General features: G+C 51.8%; 1 protein-coding gene across 1 annotated transcript in view; it reads right to left on the minus strand.

The window, feature by feature from the left end:
- MROH2A (maestro heat like repeat family member 2A) overlaps positions 1 to 17,591 on the minus strand; it is a 56,743-nt gene that overhangs the window by 29,841 nt on the left and 9,311 nt on the right. The window contains exons 8-16 of the mRNA XM_068961938.1: positions 16,198 to 16,290; positions 15,183 to 15,261; positions 14,931 to 15,044; positions 10,294 to 10,370; positions 9,195 to 9,314; positions 8,809 to 8,919; positions 2,858 to 3,002; positions 1,355 to 1,395; positions 653 to 794 (exon numbers count right to left, since the gene is read on the minus strand). Coding sequence (XP_068818039.1) covers positions 653 to 794; positions 1,355 to 1,395; positions 2,858 to 3,002; positions 8,809 to 8,919; positions 9,195 to 9,314; positions 10,294 to 10,370; positions 14,931 to 15,044; positions 15,183 to 15,261; positions 16,198 to 16,290 — 922 coding nt within the window. The remainder of the gene's footprint in view (positions 1 to 652; positions 795 to 1,354; positions 1,396 to 2,857; positions 3,003 to 8,808; positions 8,920 to 9,194; positions 9,315 to 10,293; positions 10,371 to 14,930; positions 15,045 to 15,182; positions 15,262 to 16,197; positions 16,291 to 17,591) is intronic.

Raw genomic sequence — 17,591 nt, forward strand, 5'->3', positions numbered from 1 at the left:
GCAGCAGCTGGGGTCCTCTGTGGACAGGCTCCCCACACGCCGCACTTCCCTCCCCACCCTCCCAGGGACCAGAGTAGGCTGTGCTGGCCACCGGGAGCCTGGGCGCCCTGGCTCAGGCCACATGACTTGTACACGGCAGGTACACAGATGGAGGGTGGCTCACACGCCCCAGCCTCCTTTGCTCAGATCAGGTGGTTAGTACATTGCATGTACACTAGGAGTATGTGTGAGGAGATCACAAATGCACTCTGAGCTTCTTTGCTCAGGCCACATGACTGGCACCCAGCGGGTACGCGTTGGGGGGTGGGGAGTGATTCACACAAGCACCGCAGGCTCCTTTGCTCAGGCCACATGTTTAGTACCCAGCGAGTACACCAATGTGGTGCGGGATGCTGGCTTGTGAACGCAACTTGGGCTCCTTTGCTCAGAGCCAGGTGATTAGTACACAGCATGTACACTAGGGGTGTGTGTGGGGTATCGCACATGCACTCTGGGCTCCTTTGCTCAGGCTACAAGACTAGCACCCAGTGGGTACACTGCAAGGCGGGGGTGACTCACACAAGCACCACAGGCTCCTTTGCTCAGGCCACACGTCTAGTACCCGGCATGTGCACTTAGGGGGTGGCTTGCACACGCACCCGGGACATCTCACCTTCCAGGTACTTCACCAGCAGCGGGATCTCCAGTTCCCACATGTCAGCCATGGAGGGGGCGATGCTCTGGCTCAGGGTCTTCAGAAGGTTGAGCATGGCGATCCCGCGGCCCTCGCCCTTGTAGGGGGATGACATCAGTACCTGGGGAACACCGAGACTCCAGTGGGGCCCCTCCTGGGCTGGGCAGCCCCAGGCCCCGTGCACCCTAACCTGAGGCCTCGCTGTCTGAGCCCATAAAGGGAGAGTTGGATAGGATGGGGCCTTTCAAGCAGAGCTCCAAGGACTCCCAGGATCAGAGCATCCCTGCAGAGGATGCTGAAGAGAGGAAAAGAGAAACGAGAGCGCAGACTCCCTCCCCACCCAGGGTTCCATGGAGCTTGAAGCAGGGTCAACAGAAGGACAGAGATGCATGGGTGCAGGGCAGAGCTGACCCCCAGGGAAGGGCAGGCTGCTGACAATGTCCTGCAGATGCTTGGGGCCATTCAAAGGCCCAGCAGAGAAATCTGGGAGCCTGTTGCCCTTGCCACATCTCCCCAGAGGGACGACGGGGGGGGGGGGGGGGGGGTGCTGGAAAGCTCTGTCCTGCCAAGCATCCAGCTCCATGCTCCCCCTGGAGGCCCTGGGGATTAGGAGCTCATGGGAGGGGCAACGCAGGACACAGACGGGGCGAGGCCAGCGCACAGACCCCGTGAGCCACTCACCAGGAGACGGGCCAGCAGTTTCTGTGGCGCAGGCAGGTCCACTGGGGAGATAAAGATACAGGATACTGAGGCTGCCCCGCTCCTGTGCCCTGGGGAGCTTTTCCCTGCAAGGTGCTGCCCCAACAGCATCCCACCGCCCCCCAGAATGCAGAAGGGGTCAGGACAGGGGATTTTCCATAGAGAACATCATTACAACTGGCCATCCCAGGAAGAAGGCGCCTGGTGCTACAGGCTGGGTTTGAGAAGATGCCCCCCCCTTGTTTTTTTCAGTTTAACAATTTATTTTAATTGGAGGCTAATTACTTTACAATATTGTGGTGGGTTTTGCCATACATTGACATGAATCAGCCATGGGTGGACATGTGCTCCCCATCCAGACTCTCCCTCCCACCTCCCTCCCACCTCCCTCCCCATCCCATCCCTCAGGGTCATCCCAGTGCACTGGCCCTGAGCAACCTGTCTCATGCATCAAACCTGGACTGGAGATCTGTTTCACATATGGTAATAGACATGTTTCAAATCTATTCTCTCAAATCATCCCACCCTCGCCTTCTCCCACAAAGTCCAAGAGTCTGTTCTTTACATCTCTGTGCCTTTTGGTGTCTCGCATATAGAGTCATCGTTACCTTCTTTCTAAATTCCGTATATATGCATTAACATACTGTGCTCTTTTCAGGATGTGCCCACTTGGGAGTACACACCAGTCTGGCTGTGAGAGTGTTTCTTTCCTACTGTGAGTCTTGGCCTTGTTGAGCCAACAGTAACGAGACACCTGCCCATTCCCCTCCCCTCCCTCTGCAGGCTCTGGGAGGCTGGGAGCCCAGGAGTAGCAGGAACTCACAGCATTTGGACCAGCGGCCGAGGGAGGGGCAGGCCTGCTGAGAAGCTGCAGGGAGGGGCGGCATCCAGGAGGGAGCCAGCCCCAGACTCAGGGTTGGGGCAGGAGGTAGACCAGGGGGTGATCTAGCCAGATGCTCAGAGCTGGCTCTGCCCTTCACCACCGCTGTGTCCTGTGAGGCTCCCTGTCACCTCCTGAAAGTGGATACATCCATCCTCAAAGCCCCAGGACCATGACAGCAGCCCCCTTGGATGGCAGGGTCCCCCATAAGTAGGTTGATCTAGTCCCTTTCTTGAGGGTCTGATGCTAACAAGTGCATCATCAGGGGCGAGTAGGAGGGCCTGGTGGGGGTAGTTCCAGAGGACTTGGATGGGATATACAGTCCTTCCAGAGGGCTCATGGGGGGCAGAGAGCTCACACTTGGGGGAAGACTGAGCCAGGACCTGAGGTCTGGGCCAGGTTGGGGGGGAGGTGGGGACGAGAGGAGTGGGCTGCCAGAGGAAGAGTGTACGAGTGTAACCTCCTGTGATTTTGGTAAGGGCAGCCTCTTCGGCAAGGCCTGGCTCTCTGGGCTCCGGGCTGCTTCCTGGAGAAGGGGGAACCGTCCCAGCCACGAGGCAGCCCACCTGCCCAGTCCCTCCAGCTGGCACAGGGGGGCTGCCCACCGTGCCTGCTCTTGCTTGCGTTGGCCTCCTCGTCCTTGGCGTGCAGCTGGCGTTCGGCCAGGTTGGTGAGGCTGACGCAGATGGGGGTCAAGGCCTCCGTGTAGTCCGTCTCCATGATGTAGCACAGGAGCCTCACCCAGAACTCCTGGGGGAGGGCAGGGAGGGGGCTCGGGGTCAGCCTGCGATGCCGAGCCCGCAGGCCTCACTCCACCCGCATCCAGCACATCCTCTGACCAGCCCTCCCTCTAACCCCCAATCCCCTAGAGAGGCACACTGGGCCGACAACCCAGCTGCGCTTGCCAACTGTGATGATCAGTTTCTGTGTCAGCTTGGCGAGTGAACACAGTTATTCAATCAGGCACTAATCTAGGTGTGGCAGTGAAGGTATTTTGATGCAATCTGATGAAAGTCCAAAATCTGTATAGGTTACTCTGCATAATGTGAGTTGACTTCATCAGTTCAGTTCAGTTCAGTTCAGTCACAGTGGTGTCCGACTCTGTGACCCCATGAATTGCAGCACACCAGGCCTCCCTGTCCATCACCATCTCCCGTAATTCACTCGGACTCACGTCCATCGAATCAGTCATGCCATCCAGCCATCTCATCCTCTGTCGTCCCCTTCTCCTCCTGCCCCCAATCCCTCCCAGCATCAAAGTCTTTTCCAATGAGTCACCTCTTCGCATGAGGTGGCCAAAGTACTGGAGTTTCAGCTCTAGCATCGTTCCTTCCAAAGAAATCCCAGGGCTGATCTCCTTCAGAATGGACGGGTTGGATCTCCCTGCAGTCCAAGGAACTCTCAAGAGTCTTCTCCAACACCACACTTCAAAAGCATCAATTCTTCAGCGCTCAGCTTTCTTCACAGTCCAACTCTCACATCCATACATGACCACTGGAAAAACCATAGCCTTGACTAGATGGACCTTAGTCAGCAAAGTAATGTCTCTGCTTTTGAATATGCTATCTAGGTTGGTCATAACTTTTCTTCCAAGAAACAAGTGTCTTTTAATTTCATGGCTGCAGTCACCATCTGCAGTGATTTTGGAGCCCCCCAAAATAAAGTCTGACACTGTTTCTACTGTTTCCCCATTTATTTCCCATGAAGTGATGGGACCAGATGCCATGATCTTTGTTTTCTGAATGTTGAGCTTTAAGCCAACTTTTTCACTCTCCTCTTTCACTTTCACCAAGAGGCTTTTTAGTTCCTCTTCACTTTCTGCCGTAAGGGTGGTGTCATCTGCATATCTGAGGTTATTGATATTTCTCCCAGCAATCTTGATTCCAGCTTGTGTTTCTTCCAGCCCAGCGTTTCTCATGATGTACTCTGCATATAAGTTAAATACGCAGGGTGACAATATACAGCCTTGACGTACTCCTTTTCCTAATTGGAACCAGTCTGTTGTTCCATGTCCAGTTCTAACTGTTGCTTCCTGACCTGCATACAGATTTCTCAAGAGGCAGGTCAGGTGGTCTGGTATTCCCATCTCTTTCAGAATTTTCCAGTTTCTTGTGATCCACACAGTCAAAGACTTTGGCATAGTCGATAAAGCAGAAATAGATATTTTCCTGGAACTCTCTTGCTTTTTCCGTGATCCAGTGGATGTTGGCAATTTGATCTCTGGTTCATCTGCCTTTTCTAAAACCAGCTTGAACATCAGGGAGTTCACGGTTCACGTATTGCTGAAGCCTGGCTTGGAGAATTTTGAGCATTACTTTACTAGCATGTGAGATGAGTGCAATTGTGCGGTAGTTTGAGGATTCTTTGGCATTGCCTTTCTTTGGGATTGGAATGAAAACTGATCTTTTCCAGTCCTGTGGCCACGGCTGAGTTTTCCAAATTTTTTTGGCATATTGAGTGCAGCACTTTCACAGCATCATCTTTCAGGATTTGAAATAGCTCAGCTAGAATCCCATCATCTCCACTAGCTTTGTTCATAGTGATGCTTTCTAAGGCCCACTTGACTTCACATTCCAGGATGTCTGGCTCTAGATGAGTGATCACACCATTGTGATTATCCAGGTCGTGAAGATCTTTTTTGTACAGTTCTTCCGTGTATTCTTGCCACCTCTTCTTAATATCTTCTGCTTCTGTGAGGTCCAGACCATTTCTGTCAGGTCCAGACCATTTCTGTCCTTTATCGAGCCCATCTTTGCATGATATGTTCACTTGGTATCTCTAATTTTCTTGAAGAGATCTCTAGTCTTTCCCATTCTGTTGTTTTCTTCTATTTCTTTGCATTGATCACTGAAGAAGGCTTTCTTATCTCTTCTTGCTATTCTTTGGAACTCTGCATTCAGATGCTTATATCTTTCCTTTTCTCCTTTGCTTTTTGCCTCTCTTCTTTTCATAGCTATTTGTAAGGCCTCCCCAGACAGCCATTTTGCTTTTTTGCATTCCTTTTCCATGGGGATGGTCTTGATCCCTGTCTCCTGTACAATGTCACGAACCTCGTTCCATAGTTCATCAGGCACTCTATCTATCAGATCTAGGCCCTTAAATCAATTTCTCACTTCCACTGTATAATCATAAGGGATTTGATTTAGGTCATACCTGAATGATCTAGCGGTTTTCCCTGCTTTCTTCAATTTAAGTCTGAATTTGGTAATAAGGAGTTCATGATCTGAGCCACAGTCAGCTCCCGGTCTTGTTTTTGTTGACTGTATAGAGCTTCTCCATCTTTGGCTGCAAAGAATATAATCAATCTGATTTCGGTGTTGACCATCTGGTGATGTCCATGTGTAGAGTCTTCTCTTGTGTTATTGGAAGAGGATGTTTGCTATGACCAGTGCATTTTCTTGGCAAAACTCTATTAGTCTTTGCCCTGCTTCATTCTGCATTCCAAACCCAAATTTGCCTGTTACTCCAGGTGTTTCTTGACTTCCTACTTTTGCATTCCAGTCCCCTATAATGAAAAGGACATCTTTTCTGGGTGTTAGTTCTAAAAGGTCTTGTAGGTCTTCATAGAACCGTTCAACTTCAGTTTCTTCAGCGTTACTGGTTGGGGCATAGACTTGGATAACTGTGATATTGAATGGTTTGTCTTGGAGACAAACAGAGATGATTCTGTCATTTTTGAGATTGCATCCAAGTACTGCACTTCGGACTCTTTTTGTTGACCATGATGGCTACTCCATTTCTTCTGAGGGATTCCTGCCCTCAGTAGTAGATATAATGGTCATCTGAGTTAAATTCACCCATTTCAGTCCATTTTAGTTCACTGATTCCTAAAATGTTGACATTCACTCTCGCCATCTCTTGTTTGACCACTTCCAATTTGCCTTGATTCATGGACCTGATATTCCAGGTTCCTATGCAATATTGCTCTTTACAGCATCGGACCTTGCTTCTATCACCAGTCACATCCACAACTGGGTATTGTTTTTGCTTTGGCTCTATCCCTTCATTCTTTCTGGAGTTATTTCTCCACTGATCTCCAGTAGCATATTGGGCACCTACTGATCTGGGGAGTTCCTCTTTCAGTATCCTATCATTTTGTCTTTTCATACTGTTCATGGGATTCTCAAGGCAAGAATACTGAAGTGGCTTGCCATTCCCTTCTCCAGTAGACCACATTCTGTCATCAAATCAGTTGAGGGTAAGAACAGTTTTCCCTGAGGAAGGAGAGAGGTTGCTTGCCTCAAGGTTGCAGCCTCAGCATGAGGAGCAAGCATGAGTCTTCAGCCTGCCGGCCTACCCCCTAAATTTCAGACTTGCCAGCCTTCACAACTGCACAATATATATGTTGTTCAGTTGCTCAGTCATATCTGACTCTTTGTGACCCCATGGACTGCAGCACGGCAGGCCTCCTTGTCCTTCACCATCTCCCAGAGTTTGCCCAAACTCATGTCCATTGAGTCAGTGATGCCATCCAACCATCTCATCCTCTGTTGTCCCCTTCTCCTGCCTTCAATCTTTCCCAGCACCAGGGTCTTTTCCAATGAGTCGGCTCTTCTCATCACATGGCCAAAGTATTGGAGCTTCAATTTCACCATCAGTCCTTCCAGTGAATATTCAGAGTTGATTTCCTTTTGCATTGACTGTTTGGACCTTCTTGCTGTCCAAGGGACTCTCAAGAGTCTTCTCCATCACCACAATTCTAAAGCATCAGTTCTCTGGCACTCCCCCTTTTTTATGGTCCAACTATCTCATCTGTACATGACTCCTGGAAAAACCATAGCTTTGACTATAAAGATCTTTGTCTGCAAAGTAATGTCTCAGCTTTTTAATATGCTGTCTAGGTCTGTCATAGCTTTTCTTCCAAGGAGCAAGAATCTTTTAATTTCATGGCTGGATTCACCATCTGTAGTGATTTTGGAGCCCAAGAAAATAAAGTCTGTTACTGTGTTCATTGTTTCCCCATCTACTTGCTGTGAAGTGATCGGACTGGATGCCATGATCTTTGTTTTCTAAATGCTCAGTTTTAAGGCAGCCTTTTCACTCTCTTCTTGCACCTTCATCAAGAGGCTCTTTAGTTCCTCTTTGCTTTCTGCCATAAGGGTGGCGTCATCCGCATATCTGAATTTATTGATATTTTTGAGATACACACACACACACACACACACACACACACACACACACATCTCCTACTAGTTCTATTTCTCTACAGATTCTTACAGCCGTGACTCTAGCCTTCCAGCTTCACCTTGCCATCTCCCATCTCACCAGATGATCACTGAACACCCCCAGTGACCCTGATTCCCTTTAGCCCCACTCCCACCCCTAGGAGTTTGGGGTGAGCTCCTGTGCTACTAACAAGCGCAGTTGCTTGATATGTTCTAGTGATCAGGACTAGAACCCCTGGCTACTGGGTTCCCCCAGGAATGTAGCATAATGAACAGGAAAGAGCATTTTTATCCTGGCTCCACTCTTTATCAGCTCAGAATCCTTGAGCAACTTAATGAGTCCCTCTGAGCCTCAGTTTCCTCATTTATAAAAGCTAGGTAATAATAACAACAGACATTACCTTACAGGGTGGTTGGGATAATTAAGTAAGACTCTAGTTGCTACACATCTGGTACAGTACCTGCCGCGTGTGATTAATGAATTGTTACCATTATTATTATTATTACTATAACTATTATTTCTGTAATTAAGAGAAGCTGCCACTGGATGGGGAGCATCTGGCCCATGGTCTCGATTAATAGACAATGATTCCCTCCATACGCAGTCATGGTAAACTTTCCCTATCTTATTGCTATGTCACATTGCAATGCAATTAAAAATGGACACGTTTGTTTCCCCTAAAGCCTGTGAACAACTTGGGGGGTCATCCTGAGCCTTCCTGTGTATGCCCTGATGACTTACACACAGTTGGAACTCATGAATGTTTGTGAAATGCAATCCCTAGAATCATTTATTTGCACATTCACACATATACACACATGCATGCATAAGCATGGGCTTCCCAAGTGGCCCTAGTGGTGAAGAATCTGCCTGCCAGTACAGAAGACACAGGTTTGATCCTTGGGTCAGAAAGATCTTCTGGAGTAGGAAATGGCACCCCACTCCAGTATTCTTGCCTGGAAAATTCTATGGGCAGAGGAGCCCGGTGGGCTACAGTCCATGGGGCCACAATTAATCAGACACATACTGAGCGACTGAATATACACACACACGTGCACACACACACACACACACACACATACACACACGCCTGGACTGAGGGGTTTTAAGTTAATGGATGCATTTCAAGCAATAAGTCAAGTGATACGTATTAGGCCTACTGTGTGCCAAGCACTGCCCTGGTGAAGATAATAAGGGCCCACCAAGGAACTGAATCTTGAAAACAAGCTCAGGTAATTGGCAGATCTGGGGCCCCCCATCCTCCCAGGTAGTGGCAATGGGAGAAGCAATAGTGCAGAATTCTGGGCCTGTGCTATCGTCCCCTCACAGCCTAGCACAGCACAGACATGAGCCATCAGCCCCAGTGGGCCAGCCCAGTGGGCCAACTCACATTAGTCGTCCCACTGACAGAAGAGGTTATGATCTTCACGGTGTCCATGGTGACCTTGTGGACCATCTTCTCCTCTAGGTCCCTCTGATAAAAGTTGTCCCTGCGGTTGGTCTGGAAGAGAGAACCAAGGAGTGCCTGCTTGTGGGCCAGCAGGAGCTTGCCATGGGCTCAGCTGTGGTTTCCTCTCCCGCAAGAGGCTTGACACCCAGACACTGAGTCTCCCAGATGCCCAGAGCTGTGCACATGTTTCACTGTTTTCTAGACCCCTGGCAAGCTTCCTGTGTGTGTCTGTGCGCATGTACACGCATGCAGGTTCATCGAGCAGTGCTCTTTCCTCAATGCAGTGGAAACCATTTCCAAAGCCCAGCTGCTCCATCATCACTCACCAGTTTGTAGGTAGACAAGGTCAGCTGCACAGACACATACTTCAGGCCCCAACCTTTGATCCTGTCCTGGAAGCCGGACAGGGCCAGCTGCCCGATGATGCGGAGAATGGCCATCCTCACCTGAGAGGCAAGAGCACAGACATGCTGGGCACTAGAGGTTCCGCCTCCTGCACCCAACCCTATGACACGAGACAGCTAGGGTCTGAGGGTGCTGTGGTCTGGAAGGGGTCTCCGGGGCTACCTGGCTGCTGCCCACTCTGTCCACCACCTCATCCAGGTGACTCTGCCTGCCTTATCCAGGGGACCCTGCTCAGCAGCAGGCCTACCCAGGAGCCTCATCTAAGCCCTTCAGAGACATGAGCACAGTGCTTTCTCTGTAGAGTTGCTCCATCTTCAGGAAGCCCTAGCGAGAACCACCTGATTCTTCTCCCGGGCTCCCCAGAGCTCATACATGAGGATGACACAGAACAAGCCTATTCCCTCTACCCCTGACATCCTCCAGGTATTAAAGACAGCTCTGCCTCAGGCTCAAGACCAAGTGCCCCTGTTCCCTCCCTGGTTTGTGCAAACCCTCACCGTCATGAACTGCACCCCCAGGACATGAGGGGTCAGTCGCAGGGGCTGTGTCCAGAAGCCAAGCTATTCTCCAGGGGGCCGAGGCTGGAGTGGCCAAGATGGTGGGTTTTTTTAACCTTTATTTGCAAAGTTGCTTTTCTCAAATGTGGTAATGACCTTACAAAACACCTAGCTAGCCAAGCAGCTTGGGCTGACGCTTGGTGTGTTCGGCCCCTCCTCTGTCCAGGGTGGTGTCGGAGACCCTTTACAGGAAAAACTCCAGATTCTTGGTAACAGGGAGGGTCTTGGGGGAGGGGCCACAGCTTCAAGGAGCCTTATTCTTCTCTACCCCCACTCAGGACTGGCTGGGAAGGTAGGTTTTCCATCAAAGGGCCTTCCTTGAGAAGGCAGCCCCACCTCCATGCACAGAGGGGAGGGGTGGGCAAGCAGGCTGCAGCTGATGAAGAAGGCGCTCTGACTTCCCTCCATTTGCCCTGCAGAGGCCCAGCACACACCCCCTTTCTAGGTCTCTCCACCCTGTTACCTTGGACCGGGTGTCGGAGAGAGTGTTCTTGACCACCCGGATGGCCAGGAAGATGGTCCTGATGTTCATTTTGGGCTCTGAAAGAGGAAAACCTGCCTGGAGGTCCACTGGCCTCAGGGCTGGGCTCTGAGGAGATGCCCAGAAGTGGTGAGGCCTCGCCTGCCCCCTTCCATGGGAGACAGGGGTTCGGGGACTCATCCATGCCATGCCTCCTGAGAACCTCTGTCTCCCCCCACAAGCTCCAGGCTGCTGCCCTCAGAAGCCACCCGGTGCTCTCAGTGCCCGCCCACCCAGCCCAGGGGTCGTCGTCTTCATGCCTCACTCCCTTGGCCTTTGCATCGCATGGTTTTCTTTGGAAACTAGTGGACTCTCCTTGAGGGCAGGGTCTCCTCCTAAGAGCTCGGTGGTTCCCTCAGTGGGACACACAGGGCCAGACACACAGTGGACACATGGAGACCGCGGCACCCAGCTGCGGAGGCTGGGGCTCCAGGGCCAGGCTGCTGCGCTCAGGCTCTGGCTCCACCACAGCCCGGCTGTGTGACCTCGGGGACTTACTCAGCCCCTCTGAGCCTCAGCTTCCTCCCCTGTAAAAGGTGGACACTGAGAGCATGTCCTCACTAAATCTCTGAGCAGTGACACAAGTTAAAACACACAGGGGCTGGTGTGCAAGAGTGCTGTGTGTGTGCTGGAGGGAGGGCTGATGGGGAAGATTAGGGAGGTGAGAAAGCCTGGAGAAGGCTCTCGAGAGGTTGGCTTGGACAGAACCACAGTCAGGCACTCAGGGTGTTGCTACACTCAAGTCTAGGTGTTACTAGACGTCACTGCAGGAGGAGGAATAAGAGGAAAGGAGGTCGGGGTGGAAGACGGCGGGAATTCAGGCACCAAGGGATAATGTTACACTTAAGAGTTTTTCATCTCTAAAATGGAAACCTTTTTTTCTGATTATAAAAATAGTCTGTGTTCACTGAGAAATTAAAAGACAAGCAGTCTTCACAGTTTAGGTGTATCCTCCTAAACTCATTTATGCATAAATGAGCACCTAGATTACTTTCACATAACCGAGGTCATGGAGGTGGAGACGATGGAATTCCAGTTGAGCTGTTTCAAATCCTAAAAGATGATGCTGTAAAAGTGCTGCACTCAATATGTCAGCAAATTTGGAGAACTCAGCAGTGGCCACAGGACTGGAAAAGGTCAGTTTTCATTCCAATCCCAAAGAAAGACAATGCCAAAGAATGCTCAAACTACCACACAATTGCACTCATCTCACATGCTAGTAAAGTAATGCTCAAAATTCTCCAAGCCAGGCTTCAGAAATACATGAACAGTGAACTTCCAGATGTTGAAGCTGGTTTTAGAAAAGGCAGAGTAACCAGAGATCAAATTGCCAACATGTGATGGGTCATCAAAAAAACAAGAAAGTTCCAGAAAAACATCTATTTCTGCTTTATTGACTATGCCAAAGCCTTTGACTGTGTGGAACACAATAAACTGTGGTAAATTCTGAAAGAGATGGGAATACCAGACCACCTGACCTGCCTTTTGAGAAACCTGTATGCAGGTCAGGAAGCAATAGTTATAATTCGACATGGAACAACAGACTGGTTCCAATTAGGAAAAGGAGTACGTTAAGGATATATATTGTCACCCTGCTTATTTAACTTATATGCAGAGTATATTATGAGAAACACTGGGCTGGAAGAAGCACAAGCTGGAATCAAGATTGTCAGGAGAAATATCAATAACCTCAGATATGCAGATGACACCACCCTTATGGCAGAAAGTGAAGAGGAACTAAAATGCCTCTTGATCAAAGTGAAAGAGGAGAGTGAAAAAGTTGGCTTAAAGCTCAACATTCAGAAAAAAAGATCATGACATCTGGTCCCAAAACTTCATGGCAAATAGATGGGAAAACAGTGGTTGACTTTATTTTTTTGGGCTCCAAAATCACTTCAGATGGTGACTGCAGCCATGAAATTAAAAGACGCTTACTCCTTGGAAGGGAAGTTATGACAAACCTAGACAGCATATTAAAAAGCAGAGATATTACTTTGTCAACAAAGGTCCGTCTAGTCAAGGCTATGGTTTTTCCAGTAGTCATGTGTGGATGTGAGAGTTGGACTATAAAGGAAGCTGAGCGCTGAAGAATTGATACTTTTGATGCTTCTCCAACTGCGGTGTTGGAGAAGACTCTTGAGAGCCCCTTGGACTGCAAGCAGATCCAACCAGTCCATTCTAAAGGCGATCAGTCCTGGGTGTTCATTGGAAGGACTGATGTTGAAGCTAAAATTCCAGTACTTTGGCCACCTGATTTGAAGAGCTGACTCACCTGAAAAGACCCTGATGCTGGGAAAGATTGAGGGCAGAAGGAGAAGGGGATGACAGAGGATGAGATGGTTGGATGGCATCACCAACTCAATGGACATGAGTTTGGGTAACCTCCGGGAGTTGGTAATGGACAGGTAGGCCTGGCGTGCTGCAGTTCATGGGGTCACAAAGAGTTGGACATGACTGAGACTGAACGGAACCGAAACGAACCGAGGTCATGATATATATAACTGTCCCACGCTGTACTGCTATACTTAATATACAAAGAGCGGCTTTTCCATGAAAAAGATGATATAATATTCCATATGTGGCTATGTGTGCTTGTATGTGAAGTTGCGTCAGTCATTTCCAACTCTCTGTGACCCAATGGACTGTAGCCCTCCAGGCTTATCTGTCCATGGGGATTCTCCAGGCAAGAATAGTGGAGTGGGTTGCCATGTCCTCATCCAGGGAACCTTCCCAACCCAGGGACTGGACTTGCGTCTCTTATGTCTCCTGCATTAGCAGGTGGGCTCTTTACCACTAGTGCCACCTAGAAAGCCCATATAAGGCTATGAAGTGAAGTGAAGTGAAGTGAAGTCACTCAGTCATGCCCGACTCTTTGCGACCCCGTGGACTGTAGCCTGGCAGGCTCCTCTGTCCATGGGATTTTCCAGGCAAGAATACTGGAGTGGGTTGCCATTTCCTTCTCCATATAAGGCTATACTATTATTAATTCCACAAATTTCTTGTAGAAAAACATGTAGATTGTTTTTGATGTTTTGCTTCTATGCACAGTGTTATAAGGAACATCTTTATCCAATTGCCTTTGGGCAATTAATTCCTTCAGACAGCTGATAAAATGTTAGATTTTGAGCCCAAGTTTTGGGCCTTATCCAAGTGAGCATCCAGAATGGTTTATCAGTTTACACCCTTGACAAGGAAGTATCGGCGGGTTGTTTCTTGTATTCTAGATCAGGGATTAGCAAAGTCTAGCCCTAAGTCTAATTCCAGCCCAAAGTCTGTGTCTGTAGATACAGCTTTATTGGAACACAACCGTGCTCTGAATTTATAACTTCTTCTGCTCTACAATGGCAAATTTGCGTAACTGTCACAGACTGTGAGGTCTGCAAAGCTGAAAATATTTTTGCTATCTGCCCTTCTGTAGAAAAATGGGTAGGCCAACTCTAGTCATTATCATCTCTGCCCATCAGATAGGTAAAAAGGAGTCTCACTGTGGCACTCCAGTATTTGGGCCTGGAGAATTCCAGGGACTGTATAGTTAGTTCGTGGGGTCACAGTCAGACGTGACTGAGCAACTTTCACTTTCACTGTTGCTTAAGTTTTCATTTCTGTAAGAGATGGGTTGACTGTCAGGAGAAGGTCTTTCACATACAGTTGCTCAGTTTGTGTACTGCACAAGGATATGCAGCTGAAGGGCTGAACTGAAGCCAGCCATGCACTTCTCAGGGCTTTCAAGGTTGCGCTAGCGGAAAAGAACTCGCCTGCCAATGCAGGAGACATGAGAGATGTGAGTTTGATCCCTGGGTCAGGAAGATTCCCTGGAGGAGGAAATGGCAACCCACTCCAGTATTCTTGCCTGGAGAATCCCGTGGACAGAGGAGCCTGGCGGGCAAACAATGGGACATGACTGAAGCAACTGAGCACAGCCCGTGTGGTTCTCAAATCATGCAAAAACAAATGCTGCCAGTAGAGGGCACCTTGTTCAAATTCAAGCGGATGCTCTGAGCCGGTGCTCTTAGGAACCGCGATTTCCTATGGATAGCAAGGCCAGGTTTAGGGTTTGGGCTTAGGGATTCGGAAGCAGGGTTTCAGACTTAAGTTTTGGCACTGGGTCAATGGGGCTTTAGGGCTACATCTACACTGTGGATCTAGGCTTTATATTTAGACTTTCATTTGGCTTTGGGAGTTATACTAGGATTTGGGCAAATGGTTTGAAATTCAGGCTCAGGTAGGAGCTGGGATTCAGGGTTGAAGAAGAGGGGCGAGGGTGTGCAGGGTGGGACCCAAGGCCGGTGTAGGTTCAAGGATAGGAAACACGAAGCTACGGAGAGCCCTGACTCCGTGACCCACCCAGCAGGGTCTAAAAGAGAGAAAATGGTCCAGGGACTTCCCTGGAAGTCCAGTGCTTAAGATTCTGTGCTTCCAACGCAGGGGGCAAGGGTTCGATCTCCGGTCAGGGCACTAAGATCCCACATGCCACCGCAGGGTGCGGCCAAAAATTTAAGGGAAAAAAAAAAAAAGGCCAGATATGAGTGAAACCTGCCACCCTAGCTCCCGCCCGGTCTTCTTGCGGGGTGAGTGCTCACCATCTGCGCTCACCACTGCCCTGATCAGAGCCAGGGTCCCCACGCGGACGGCCTCCTTGCTCATCTCCATCTGGCTGAGGAAGAACTTCATCAGCTCCTTGGGGTAGGAGCGGGCTGCAGGGGGTGGGGGGGAAGGACGTCTTTAGTCGTGCCCCGAGACAAGAGTAGCAGAGCGACAAGGCAGCCCCGGGGCCCGACGCTCAGAGGGAGCCGGCACTCCCGAGGGCTCCCGGGGGCCCCGGGGCGCCTCACCAAGGGCTATGAAGCAGTGCACGATCTCTGTCAGGTTCTGGCTGCTGTACTGCTGCTGGGCGGGGGCCCTGGAGCACACCTGGGGCAGGGGAGGCAGGGGGTGGAGAGGTCAGCTCCACAGAAGGGCACACGAGCAGGAGCCCCACCTGTGCCTCGCCCGCGGCAGGAGGCCTGTGGCATCGGGACGGGGGGCCCCACCGCCACCCTGCCACCTGGAGCCCTGGTCCACACACCGCCCGCCCCCAGCCCGCCTCCCCTGACCCGCCCCCGGCGCGCCTCCCCTGACCTGCCCTCAGCCCGCCTCCCTGACCCGCCCTCAGCCCGCCTCCCTGACCCGCCCCCACCCCGCCTCCCTGACCCGCCCTCAGCCCGCCTCCCTGACCCGCCCCCAGCCCGCCTCCCTGACCCGCCCCCAGCCCGCCTCCCTGACCCGCCCCCACCCCGCCTCCCTGACCCGCCCCCAGCCCGCCTCCCTGACCCGCCCCCAGCCCGCCTCCCTGACCCGCCCCCAGCCCGCCTCCCTGACCCGCCCTCAGCCCGCCTCCCCTGACCCGCCCTCAGCCCGCCTCCGTGACCCGCCCTCAGCCTGCCCCCAGCCCGCCTCCCCTGACCCGCCCCCAGCCCGCCTCCCTGACCCGCCCTCAGCCCGCCTCCCCTGACCCGCCCCCAGCCCTCCTCCCCTGACCCGCCCCCAGCCCGCCTCCCCTGACCCGCCCCCAGCCCGCCTCCCTGACCCGCCCTCAGCCCGCCTCCCCTGACCCGCCCCCAGCCCTCCTCCCCTGACCCGCCCCCAGCCCGCCTCCCCTGACCCGCCCCCAGCCCGCCTCCCTGACCCGCCCTCAGCCCGCCTCCCCTGACCCGCCCCCAGCCCGCCTCCCTGACCCGCCCCCAGCCCGCCTCCCTGACCCGCCCCCAGAGCCCCTCCCCTGACCCGCCCCCAGCCCGCCTCCCCTGACCCGCTCCGGAGAAGGCCCGGCCAGGAGAAGGCCCCGCCCCGCGCGACCCTGGCGCTCACCTGGACGTGCAGCTCCGTGAAGATGGTATGCAGCTGCATCTGCGGGACGGGGCTGTTGGTGATGACGGACATCTCCAGGATCTGCCTCAAGACCTGCCGCGGGTGGGAAACGGTGGCAGGTGACCTTCGACCGACTCAGGTCACACGCTAGACCTTTGCTCCTTGACGTGCTCCCTTGCTCTGGAGGTATCAGTATCCCTTGGGAGTTGGGCAGAGAGGCCACCTCTCAAGCTCCGCCCAGACCCCTGAGTCCAACTCTGTTTCTAGCCGCCTTTGAGGATTGCCGTGGACACTACAGCTCGGCAGGGCTGCACTAGGGCCACTGAGCGTGGCGTTCAAGGCCTTCTTCCCCTCTCTCTTCTAGTCACCGGGAGGTGCATTCCAACTTTTAGACAGAAGATCTGCATGCGGCTCCCCAGATATGGCAGGTTCATTTCTGTTCCCAGCTTTCACGAGGCGAAGGGTCTCGCCTCGTCTGTAAATGAGTGACCCCCTTCACAGTATACACCAGCCCAGGTCACAGCTCAGCTCAGAATCTTGCAAAAACTCCATCTCACACACGTTCAAGGCTGGTAAGAGGTTGAATGGTGCTCCCCCCCACCCAGAATCCATGTCCACCCAGAACCTCAAAATGTGACCTCACTTGGAAATAGAGTCTTTGCAGACGTAATTAGTTACGGCTCTCAAGATGAGATCACCCTGACAACACCTTAGATCCAAGCACCGCTGTCCTTACGAGAAGAGAAGACACAGAGAGAGAGACCCGGAGACGGCCATGTGATGAAGGAGGAGGACACTGGAGTGACGCAGCGCCTGGGCCACCAGAAGCTGGAAGGGCAAGATTCTCCCCCAGAGCCTGCAGAAGGAGCACAGCCTGCCAACACCTTGACTTCAGAGTGCCGGCCTCCAGGACCACGATGGAACACATTTCTGTTGTTTTAAGCTACCTGCCTCCTGGTTCTTTGTTACAACAGCCTTAGGAAACCGATATGAAAGTTGTGGCCTCACTGTGGGCCCCAGAACCCTTTGAGGTATCATCGTTTCTGCCTGGCTTCCCTGGTGGCTCAGAGAGTAAAGAATCTGCCTGCAACATGAGAGACCTGGCTTCGATTTCTGGGCCGGGAAGATCCCCTTGAGAAGGAACAGGCAACCACTCTAGTATTCTTGCCTGGGAAACCCCACAGACAGAGAATCCTGGTGGGATACAGTCCATGGGGTTGCGAAGAGTCAGACATGACAGTCAGTCTGACTGTTAGTCAGACTAACATACGTGGAACAGCAGCATCTATCTCTTGGCAATCGGGCAAGTGCTAGGTCCCGTGGCTCCATCTCCCACCCAGACAACACCCCACAGGACACTCAGGAGCCCGAAATACCCTGAGCCCCCAGCCCAG

This window comes from Capricornis sumatraensis, chromosome 2 (assembly GCF_032405125.1).
Source record: "Capricornis sumatraensis isolate serow.1 chromosome 2, serow.2, whole genome shotgun sequence".
Classification (NCBI taxonomy): Eukaryota; Metazoa; Chordata; class Mammalia; order Artiodactyla; family Bovidae; genus Capricornis; species Capricornis sumatraensis.